This window comes from Mixophyes fleayi, chromosome 3, assembly GCF_038048845.1.
Source record: "Mixophyes fleayi isolate aMixFle1 chromosome 3, aMixFle1.hap1, whole genome shotgun sequence".
Taxonomy (NCBI): domain Eukaryota; kingdom Metazoa; phylum Chordata; class Amphibia; order Anura; family Limnodynastidae; genus Mixophyes; species Mixophyes fleayi.
The window spans coordinates 255,771,551-255,784,192 of NC_134404.1; the positions used below are offsets into that span (position 1 = coordinate 255,771,551).

At 37.0% G+C, this 12,642-nt stretch overlaps 1 protein-coding gene across 4 annotated transcripts in view; it reads right to left on the reverse strand.

Moving 5' to 3' along the window:
* NTPCR (nucleoside-triphosphatase, cancer-related) overlaps positions 1-12,642 on the reverse strand; it is a 92,453-nt gene that overhangs the window by 47,205 nt on the left and 32,606 nt on the right. For all 4 annotated transcript variants that reach the window (XM_075203460.1, XM_075203459.1, XM_075203461.1 and 1 more), the window contains 2 exons: positions 6,789-6,951; positions 6,029-6,128 (listed from right to left, as the gene is read on the reverse strand). In XM_075203460.1, coding sequence (XP_075059561.1) covers positions 6,029-6,128; positions 6,789-6,951 — 263 coding nt within the window. The remainder of the gene's footprint in view (positions 1-6,028; positions 6,129-6,788; positions 6,952-12,642) is intronic.

The following is a 12,642-nucleotide window of genomic DNA, read 5'->3' on the forward strand; positions in this document are numbered from 1 at the left end:
ACTATTTACTTTTTAGAACCTATTTATACTGTGCTTCCCAACCCCCTCTTGAAACTGTTCTCTCAGGCAAAGATGCACTTTCTTACACAAAAAAATAAGGTAATCTAAGAAGGAGATGAGTTACTAGAAGAATTCATTGGTCCAGTGGATCCCTAACTTTCTCAGTTCAAGGCACTCCTAGGTTCTCCATGTTTTCAAGGCACCCCCAAGGCAAAATAATTACCAAGTTGCCCCTGCCTTGCTTACCACCGGTCCTTGCCGCGGCACCCCAGTGAGACTGCTATGGCACCCCAGGGAGCCGCGGCATCCAGTTTGGGAACCACTGCTTTGGCCAGAGTGTACAGTCACGCTTCAAACTGAGGTAATAGAATTCCTGTTTGTTAGTCAGGATAGGCACTGGCAGAGTCGAAGCAAGGAATCCAACAGACCTTCACCTGAAACCGGAACAAAATGGTATGGACTTTGCTGCCAGGAGCCCACAGGTCGCAGCCCTCTATTCGCCACCCGACGTGAGTAGCTGGAAAATGATGTCAGGAGGGAGGCACCAAATCAGTAGGCAGAATCAGAAAGAAGTCGAAGGTCAAGTTCACACACACACGGGCTCCAAATGAGCAATAAGCTGGAATAAGGGTCACAAGCACATGTTCCAAATGAGTGACAAGCCACAGTCAGAGTCACAGGCACCAGTTCAAAACAAAGTCAATTCACAGTAATGATTAACCTGCAGTAAACAGTGGGGAAAGCTAGAGCAGGTAAGACCTGACACTTGTCAAATTCACAATGGAACTGTTGGCAGCCACTTATCAGTAGTTGGAGCAATTGAGCAAAGAGGCAGAGAGTCTAAAACGCCCCCAGGAATCACATGACAAAACATGAATAGTTGTGAGAGATCACATGGTTTAATTTATCCAGTAAGTCAAGCCATAGATGACATGACTGCAAATTAAGAAGTGCTAGAAGCAGATGATATAGACCTGAATGGAAACACCCGGTGCTAAGACTGATAAGTAAAAAAACAAATACTAGCATGTGACAATATCAGAGTTTACTATTAGCATTTAAAGAACAAGGGTATCCATAAAATATACTAAATCGGACCTATAAAGAGGCTCTAGAGATGAACAGGGGGTCACTTTTATAACGGACTGACAAGAAATTGTCTTTAAAGAAAGATCCTGTGAAAGATAATAAGGAGATAAAGTAGTTACTGTACCCTCTGCACTAGACAATTTCTAATGTCAACTATAGTGTCCCATTTAGATTCACATGTTTATCCATTTGTTGATATCTCATTTCTTTATCCTAACAGGATATCAATATTTGTATAAAAAAGGGTGCTACTTCCTGTAGTATAATAATCTAATAGACAAAAAGAAAGAAAAAAAGATACTACCTATGGAAGGCACACCTTGTATGTCTGGCTTTCGTTACTAACCCTACTGAATAAATAGCCAAAATAAAGGTATTCCCTTGGAGCCTATCATTTTGCCCTCAGTATTAGATCTGAAATAATGAACACACACAAAAAAAACTTTATTGAAATTAATTTAAAACTTTAAAAGCAAAATACTAAAAACATATGAGAAATAGTGCAAAGCTCAGGAGAATTTTCAAACTTCCTATCAAAAGTTCAGCATAATCTCTTGGACTCAATCTTTAATAGATACATTTGAAAAAAAAACTGAATTTGCTTCTTATGTGTCTAAGGAGAAATATCATCATCATTTATTTATATAGCGCTACTAATTCCGCAGCTCTGTACAGAGAACTCATTCACATCAGTCCCTGCCCCATTGGAACATACACACACAGAAAGAGAGAAAGATTATCCAATAAACCTACTAGTATGTTTTTGCTTTGTCCAGTACGCACTTTTTTGTTGTCTATTGTAAGAAGGAGCAATAGAAAACATTAAGATTACTGCAATAGAACAAATAAAACCTACATTGAGGGGAGGTGACCGTTTTGCCACCCTTTGCAGAAGGGAAGCCTTTTGGATTTTTTCCTTAAGAACATTGTTTCCCAAAGATCTTAGCAAGTCCCTATTAATTAGATCTATATATGGAATGAATTGTCATGTAGAGGTTATAAGCAGTATTTATGAAAAAAAATCATTAATCATGAAATAATCATTGTAAGGGAGGTAAGAGGGTGCTGGTGGTGATAGATTAATATTTGCTGGGTCAAACTGGAGTGAACAGTGATATTAGCAATGTGAAAAAAAATATAAACCAATAAAATGAATATGTACAAAATTTTTGTACCAAATAGTTAAAAAGTTAAGGATATTACATCTGAAAAGTGGGTTAAAAAGCTCCTTGATTATATAAGGATATTTCTCCGTTATTTTGGTTTCTCTAGTTGTATTGCGTATTCTCTCTCTTAGAATAATAGTATAGAAAGTTCTCTGTTCTTTTAATTACAAATATTATCATTGTTTTATCAATTTATTTATTTGGTGAATGCATATATAGGGTCAGCTGAGCTATCACAATTCATTTTACTATAATTCTGTTAAGACAAAGACCATCCACTGATCTGGAAGCTTAACAATGAGCCTCTTGCTTAGTGGGTTAGGTGTTCACCTTCAATGCATAAGGTATTGAGTTCAATACATGGAAGAGCTGAATTTAATTTAATTTAATGAAACTTGTTAAATGGTTATTTTTGAATCATCCGATAAGAATTAAGTGGATATGTGTATATTTCTTTGCTATGAATTTTTAAGTGAAGCCATGTTTTGTAGAGGTTATAGTTTTGATATAATTTGATAGAGCTAATAATACCAAATAAGATTAAATCTAGCTTCAGTTTTAAAGGTATTTAAGGTAGCCACTTGCTTCTAATTGATGGAGGATTTGTAATGGAATAGATGAACTTTAAAAGAAGAGGTTCTCTGTCTAACTTTTCCAGCTCTGAGGAAACCACTAACCAATTAAGTGAAGAAACATGTCTGTTTGTTTTACTATTTATTACTATCTACATCAATACCATGAAGACATCTATACAACTGACTGTCACATTTGTGAGTGAAAAGCTGCTGATTATCGAGTCCTAGACCAGACTGCTGTGTATCTCTATGGTAAATGAATGCAAATGTCGGCAAATGAAGAGACTACCTGAGAAAGGTAAAACATTGCGGAGAGCTGCAGGTAAAACCACTTATCCCCACTTGATATATAATCATCACACTACAGGTAATATAAGTCTCGTTATAAACTGTGGCCGACTTGTGATTCTACACTATGAAAAGGGACAGGAGTGTAAAGTCCCATATTTTATTGCAAGTGTGTGGAATCTAGCATTTGCCTAAAACAAAGTGTTATCAAGTCTGGTTATTGTATTCTGGTGGTTGATTCCTAGTAACATTTTTGCAGCATTTGGAAAACAATCCCGTTGCATGCACCTTCGATATTCCTTAAACACAAGAACATTACAGTCAGTTATATTGGAATAGATGCTTATACAGACTTCAAATGTGGATTGAGGTTTAAATTGATCAATGGATGTTGATTAATCTATTTATGTTTTATGTGGAAGCTTTTTGATATGTTTTAATAAACATTAAATTTTACTATTTGGTTGGCTGGTATTATAATATAGATAGAGAATATGCATTTTCTTTTATTGTCAAGTGATTTCATAATCAGGGTTTCTTAATGGGTCTTTGCCCTAAAAGCCTGTTATCATAACATGTATCCATGATTCTACGGACAATTTTGTGAACGGATTAGGGAATAGGATGAATAGCAGAAGCATAGCAATTACTGGATTATAGGTTCTGGGATGTTGTGGGGATTTTATTGAGTTTGATGAAGGTGCTAGTGATGGTTTAAAGTGATTTTACCAAAGTAATAGCTATTGGTAACAATTCAAATTCACACTTTGTAATAAATATACAGTTAAGCCATCCTTTTCCTCTTGCATGTGTGACCCAAAAAACCCTAAGATGCCAGGGGAGCTCAGACTCTAACCCACTGTTATACTGGTAATAATCAATAATGAACAATCATTAGTCACTGCCTAAAAACAAGCAATACTGCAACTTTTATAGATATTGGATAGTGGATTCTGCATTGAGAAACTATATAAATTATTAGATTAGATTATTTCTAATTTATAGCAGTAGGAATTGGCAATTCTACTTGACAATGCCATAAGAATAAATCTATGTTGTATATTCTCCTGTGTATAGTACAAATAATATTTATGTACTTTATTCAGTAGAAGAAAGTGATCATTAATTATAACATAACAGCAACAGAATAATAATCATAATAAATACAGATTCCTGACATTAGAACACATGTTGATTCCAGATAATTGAGAATCATTAAGGCTGTTATTTTAAACTATATTGTTTTAATCTCACTACTTCTATACTTTTTTCCCACTCAACTAACTATTATTTTAACAATATTTCACAAAAACGTACATTTTGGAATGTTTTAGTAAATAGAAATACAGTTTATTACGTTTTAATAGTAAAAAATATTTGTGTGGACTTAAAGAGTGTCTCCATATTGGAACCTTAATTCTTTTTTTGTCAGTTGATATATAGCAAGTTCTTGGAGGGCACCACCTTTAAACTGGAACAATGTGCACAGTCACAAAAAGGGAATATAGGGTGGTCTTATTATGTTCCTGATTGAGAGTAGTGGGTGGTGCAAGTAAGACTAGTGGAGAAGAGACCTTGGGACTTTCTACAGATCTGTGAGCCTTTCATCATCATCATAATTTATTTATATAGCGCCACTAATTCTGCAGCGCTGTACAGAGAACTCACTCACATCAGTCCCTGCCCCATTGAAGCTTACAGTCTAAATTCCCTAACATAGAGACAGAGAGAGACAGAGTGAGACAGAGAGAGACAGAGAGAGACAGAGAGAGACAGAGAGAGACAGAGAGAGAGACAGAGAGAGAGAGACAGAGAGAGACAGAGAGAGACAGAGAGAGACAGAGAGAGACAGAGAGAGACAGAGAGAGACAGAGAGAGACAGAGAGAGACAGAGAGAGACAGAGAGAGACAGAGAGAGACAGAGAGAGACAGAGAGAGACAGAGAGAGACAGACACTTGGGTTAATTTTGATAGCAGACAATTAACCTACTTGTATGGTTTTGGAGTGTGGGAGGAAACTGGAGCCCCTGGAGGAAACCCACGCAAACATGGGGAGAACATACAAACTCCACACAGATAAGGCCATGATCGGAAATTGAACTCATGACCGCAGCGCTGTGAGGCAGAAGTGCTAACCACTTAGCCACCATGCTGCAATAGCCTTTGAAACTGTTTGTCCAATTTTCAAAAAATTACCCTGCCAGTTGGGAGCTTGATGTCCAGCTCTTTTTTTTGTATGAGTTTATCCAGTAAATTAAGTAATTAAGGAGATTCGATTACAGAAGAAGTACAGTAGGAGCCTCACAGGAGGTTCTGCCACAGAATTTTCAGGGTTAAACTCTTCGCTTATTTTTGCTCACATGTCCTAGAGGTGCGAGCAAAAATAAGCGAAGATTTCTGTACTGTTATTACTGTTACAGTATATTTAAACACCTCACCCTTAATTGAACGGAACCTTAAATGTTTTTAATAAATATTTTTACACTGTGTTTTACATTTATATTTTTAGATACATAATTGAATATTGTGGTGACTGGGCATATATTTCACATATTATATATCAATTTTATATAATACATTTTGGTGTAGATAGGGGTGTTTAAGTGCATACATTTTTTTGATGTTCACATCTGTTTAGGTCCCTTTTCTTTGCACCACTTAAGACAAAATAGTGTGATTTTTCTCATCTTAATTTTCTGCAATCATATAGACACAAACACAAAGATTATGTTGAGCCACAAAAATTGCAACATAAAGTAAAAAAAAAGGTACCTCTAAAACAGACAGTTTTTTCATTTTCATTAGCAGCGAAAAACCATATCCATAAAATCCATACCGGAATTGAATCCAAATATGTTACAAAAAAAGTTCTATTAAACCTTTAGTTTTTTAAATTAAAAAAGGACTTACAGCACAGTTCAGTAGAGGAAGTACCAAGTGTTCAAATGAAGTAACATCCACAACATATTGTCCAACTCTACATTCCCGATTAACAGCAGTTAGATCAGTACTGTAAAAGAAAAACAATTTTCCACAAAAGACTGTTGTCAGACCATGATACAATAGACTATACCATTATGAATGAGTTTAAAGAAAGCTGGCGATGTAGATAAACCTATGCCATCCCTATCTGTACAGCTCTGTCCCAATGGCTTGGAATTACATGAAATTTGCATCTAAACTCTTTAGTCAGAAGAATAGAATGAAAGATTCACATAGGGATTGAAAATTGTGCAGAAGCTATTTATGGAGTCTAAATAAAACCAATTCTATTGTTATGTATTATCCTTTATTACATATAAATTAAAAATCACTTTTTGGCTTTTTCAAAAATTCAGACTGACACTATCAGAAAATAATCACAGAAAACATATTTGAGCACAGCTTTTGATGGATACAACACTTCTACAATTCTTTGCCCATAAACATACACTGCTGCAGTGTGTTGGAGTTTTGTTTATGAACAACAGTATGCTATGGTCCTTTTATTTTATTTTTTAAGCACGAGTGAGGGGCTGACAATCGGGCATGTGCCGCTGAATTCTGTACTATTTTAGTCATGCTAATTCTGGGTATTCAAAAGGTGCTGCAATTTTTAAATGGAAACGTTGTAATTGTGATGAATAGAAAGTTTGCTTTGTGAAAAACAAAAATACTGTAGTTTTCATACCCAATCCTTGCCAAATTCCCACGTTTTCCTGACAAGGTAACAACATCAAATCCTATTCTTCTGCCTCCTTGCCGGACTTCTTCTGTATAAAATCCATCAATGGAGACTCCAGATGATTTTAACACTTCAGAAGTTTTCTGAATTAGAGTTGTTTTTCCAATACCTTAAAGAAAAACCCAAAACATATCACCGTCAGCTATTTATATAGTGCCACTAATTCCACAGCGCTCTACAAAGAACTCATACACATCAGTCCCTTGCCCCACTGGAGCTTACAGTCTAAATTCCTTAACATACACAGACCAAGAGAGACTAAGGTCAATCTAATATCAGCCAATTAACTTACTAGAATGCTTTCAGAGTGTGGGAGGAAACATACGCAAACATGGGGAGAACATACTTATCTTTTCACACCACTCAGACTAATCTACTGCTCCCTCCACTACTCTCAGTCTAACTACTGCAATCCCTATCAACTTGGACTGGGGGGGGGGGGGTGCAATATACAATAATATATCAGTAGATCGGAACACCAACACATTATCCGATCAAGATCGTGCACATGACTTACTATTTGACGATCAATTTAATAGTGTACTTGTGTACTCGTAAAGGTCAAAGGACATTACACGGCACCACAGAATTCTGTGATCATAGAAAGGTAGAAAGCCACTAGTCATAGAACATCATACATTTATAATCCATATCATCATAACTAGGAAAATAATAATTATATATATATATATATATATATATATATATATATATATATATATATATATATATATACACATACACACACACATATACATACACATACACACATACATATATACACACACACACATATACATGTATATATACACAAATATTTACATATATTTAAACATTTATTAATGTCATGTGCATATTAGATGGAAGTTACCTACCTACCATTATTGGTAGAACAGCGAAACATATGTTGCAATTGTAAAGCCTTAATACTATAATTATATGTTTCAAAGTAAAAACAAAAATTCAATGACTAACAGTAAACCTGGCACACATTTCTCAAAAAAAAACAAAATACTAGAAGCCAGTTATTATATTACTTCAAATATACAAGTGGCATTACAAAAATAAAGTAAAAAAGCAGGAGGCAGTTAGAAGCTCTAATACCCTCTCATCATAATTCCAGCCTTGTTCCAGAGACACCTCATGCCAAATTAAATCTCCCCCTTTGTATAAACAGTGTTTTAGTTTCACTAATCCCACTTTTAAAAACCTCTAATTATGGATACTTATAGTTGAAATAATCATATTTGGATATGCATATATGATAATTCACCCTTCAGAAAACATATAACATAACATTATTAAAGGAAACCATGAAATTGGCCACTGATAATGCCAATCGCAAATAAACAGCTCTGAATGGCCACAAATGATTTGCAAGACTTCTAAGTTATATTTTACAATTGACAATTCTATGGCACATGATATAGATGACAATAAGATCAAGATATTTACATTACATATACATCTATTTTTGTGTCACAATATAACTCTTACTCTATGGCGTCACTTACAAAACAGCTGATTGGTCCATTAGAGTGTCAATCATAAATGATTTACTGTGATTGGCTGGAGATTGTTTTAAATATCTAGCCCATCATGAAGATGGATTGCGACTTTGAGAAAGCAATTTGTGAAACATACGTTAGTGTAGTAGCGAGTAGAGAGACGAGGGAGATGGGAATCTGGAATAAACACTCTACTTTAATAAAAACAATGCAAAGTTAAAATCATTGCTAGGTGGTACAAATCCAGATCAGATTTCTATAATTTTTTTTAGCGCTTCATTAGATATAGTGGAACTCATACACAGGTTCCACCATTCTGTCTATTTAATATCACTATATTTAAGGCTAGGTATACAGTGGAGCGTTTTTGTCCAATAATCGGGCAAATCAGCAAACATACGACCATTCAGTCGGAAGTCGGGTTAATGTGTATAGGGACATGATGGCCGAAAGTCCTTCCAAAGTGCCGATTGTCGGCTCATTTGGCTGGTCGTACTGTTTAATATTTACCAACCGATCATGTAGTGTGTACGCACTCATGCTCATGATTTCCATAGAGTTTACAGAGTCGGGCTGTTTTCAGCTGATGCTAGCAATGAATGTCCCGGCGAATAAATGTAGAGTACTGTAGAAAAAATAATTAAATTGTTTGTTCAGAATATTTCGTTTCAGTCACAGAAGCGAACAAAATTTGTTAGGACATGTGGATAGCTATAATAAGGCGGTTTTAATCAGTGTGACAATGTGACAAGAATGAATATTGTGCTGTCATTCTCCAAAGACTAGAGGACCCGATGAAGAGCACAGATCTGAAGGTAAATCGTGTGTATGCATAAATCGCCAGACTGATCGAACCTTCAGTCGTAGGTACAATCACTTGAGATAATACGTCGGTCAGAAAATTCTTCAGCGTATCTAGCCGAATACATTATATCTCTGATATATTTAGTATACAATGAAGTAGCTATGATGTTGTGCAAATACACACAATGATGATGTCTATTTATTTGTGACAGTTACACAGCTGGCACCATAAGAAATTACCATGGCGATATATCCAGAATCCAAGTAATAAAAAACGCACATCTAATATGTCTGTTAAAGAAGGAACATTAGTAATATAAGGAGGACAAAAGATTGCAGTTAAATTAAAACTGAAGTCCTCTTAGTGTCTCGTTCCAACAGCACGGAGAGTGCAATGTGAAATATTACAGAATATATTTGGAGAGTCCAATTACCTGACAATCAATAGTTGTAATACAACTGAACATTGTGTCTGATTCCGATACACACAGACATGTTGAAATCACCTAACTCTGCATAGCAATAAAGTCCATCTAGTGGGCTAAATTGGGAAGACTAAAAGTGATCGATGATCTACTTACTGCAAAGTCTAAGGGTCATTTCTCCATACTCATTTTCCTGGACCCCTATGCTGCTTTTGACACAGTTGATCACTCTCTTTTCATACACACTCTTTAATACATTGGCCTTTGTGACAGTTTTTTCCTTGTTTACTCCCTAATTATTAAGCTGCTTGTGACTGGATCACTGAAAAATTTCTGGTATAAATTTATTTAAAGGAAAAAGCGCAGGGCACTTATTTATATAATTGCACATGCACTTCTTTTTACATTGTGCATATTTTGATATGGGAAATCCTTATTTCTGAGACCAGGGAAGAAACTTGTTTGCTTTAACCTTTCTAGAGGGAATGCATGATTTCTTAGGTATATATCTCATACAATAAGCCTTTGTGGATGGAAGTATTTTGTGTGTTGTGATGTAGGGAAGTGGCTTGTTTGGAGTTTGTACTTTTCTTTGGGAATGTGTATTCTGGACTGTCTGAAGAGAGGGTCCATGCTAATTAGATTTTTTGATGTGTGAAGGTCAAACATTGAAGGCAGGAACTTTTAATTAAGACTGGCTCCTAGATTTTCTGTATCTGAAAACCAGATGCAGGACATAGACAGACACAGCATTTCTAGAATTTCATAGAAAAGTGTAAATATTGTTGGCTTTGCAATGTATGTAAATCCATGTTTGTGTAAACACATTGCATCCTGATTCTAAAAAGAGCCTGGGTCCTAATCAGTATAAAAAGCACTGTCTTGTACACTGAAATGTTCTTTTGTTTCATCTGACCTGATCACTGGTACCTTCAACCAGTGTGAGAGCAAATAAACATCACTTGCTTCAAAGACCTGCTTGAAAACATCTTCAATATTGCTGTATTACTCTGACCTGCAGATTAGACCCTAAATGTAATCCGTTCTCCGGCTGTTTCTGAGGTTGGACCCAGCTTTTTAGGTACCAACACTCTGCCTGCTACCCTGCAGGTCAGTGTGATAGGCCAGGGGGATCCATCCACAGCACCCCTAATTCATAGTAAGAGGTCTAGAGTAGCAGCCCAGGTACGGAGTAACGGGGTACACTCGCAGCATCAGTTACCCAGAAGAAACCCAGTACTGGATGCCGGTAAGGAGTCTAGTGGTGGCAGCATTTGTAAGCCCCTCCTACTGTAGCAAGAGGGCGCATTTGGGATAACAAAAGGGAACGGTGGCGAAGTAAGCCCAGCCGGCTTCCAGCAACAACAGACAGGATGGAAAAGGTGGTTCATCCTGTCACACTGGTCCTTTAGCGTTTCTACCTCTGGCACATCCTCCCCTCCACTCCCACTATGTATTCATGGCTCTGTTCTTGGCCCTTTACTTTTTTCATTGTACAACTCTTCTCTTGTGGCACTAATTCACTCATTTGGCCTCCAGTACCACATCTATGCTGATGACACCCAAATCTGTATCTCTTCCCCTGACCTCTCCCTTTCTGTACTATCTTGTGTAACCAGCGGTCTTTCAACTATCTCCATATGGATGCTACCTAAAGCTCAACATATCCAAAACAGAGCTAATTATCTTCGCTCCTGCCAGAATCACCACCTCCCCTCAACTCTCCATAACTGTCAATAACAAATTTCCTCACTCTCCCAAGCCCACTGCCTTGGTGTCACCATTGAATCCGCACTCTGATTTATTCCTCACATACAGACTCTCTCCCACTCCTGTCGATTTCACCTTAAAAATATTGCCAGAATACGCCCTTTTCTTACTCAACATGCTACCATAAAATTACAAGCATTTCATAAGTGTACAAGGCTTTTATTGACAATTATATTACATTTATGCAGAGTCAATATTTGCAGTGTGGACCCTTCTTTTTGAAGACCTCTGCAATTCGCCCTGACATGCTCTCAATCAACTTCTGGGCCACATACTGACCGATGGCCACCCATTCTTGCCTAATCAATGCTTGGAGTTTTCAGAATTTGTAGGTTTTTGTTTGTCCACCCGCCTCTTGAGGATTGTTCTCAATGGGATAAAGGTCTGGGGAGTTTCCTGGCCATGGACCTAAAATTTCAATGTTTTGATCCCCGAGCCACTTAGTGATCACTTTTGTTCTATGGTAAGATGCTCCATCATACTGGAAAAGGCACTGTTCGTCACCAAACTCTTCTTGGATGGTTGGGAGAAGTTGCTCTTGGAGGATGTTTTGGTACCATTCTTTATTCATGGCGGTGTTCTTAGGCAAAATTGTGAGTGACCCCACTCCTTTGGCTGAGAAGCAAATGGTCTCAGGATGCTTTACTGTTGGCATGACAAAGGACTGATGGTAGCGCTCACCTTTCCTTCTCCAGACAAGCGTTTTTCCTGATGCCCCAAACAATCTGAAAGGGGATTCATCAGAGAAAATGACTTTACCCCAGTGCTCATCCGATAAATGGTTGATTTAGATGCAATCTTACTAGCAGCAATATCCGTGCATGTAAAGCCCATTTTGTGCAAAGCAATGATGGCTGCACATGTTTCCTTGCAGGTAACCATGGTTAACAGAGGAAGAACAATGATTACAAGCACCACCCTTCTTTTAAAGCTTCCAGTCTGTTATTCTAACTCAATCAGCATGACAGAGTGATCGCCAGCCTTGTCCTCCCCAACACGCTCACCTGTGTTAACGAGAGAGTCACTGATCTGATGTCAGATGGTCCTTTTGTGGCAGGGCTGAAATGCAGTGAAAATGTTGTTTTTGGGACAAAATTCATTGTCATGGCAAAGAGGGACTTTGAAATAATTGCAATTCATCTGATCACTCTTCATGACATTCTGGAGTATATGCAAATTGCCATCATAAAAACTGAGGCAGCAGACTGTGAAAAATAATGTGTGTGTCATTCTCAAAACTTTTCGCCTTGACTGTACAGTTTGTATTGAAAGAAAACAGTGATGATATCACAA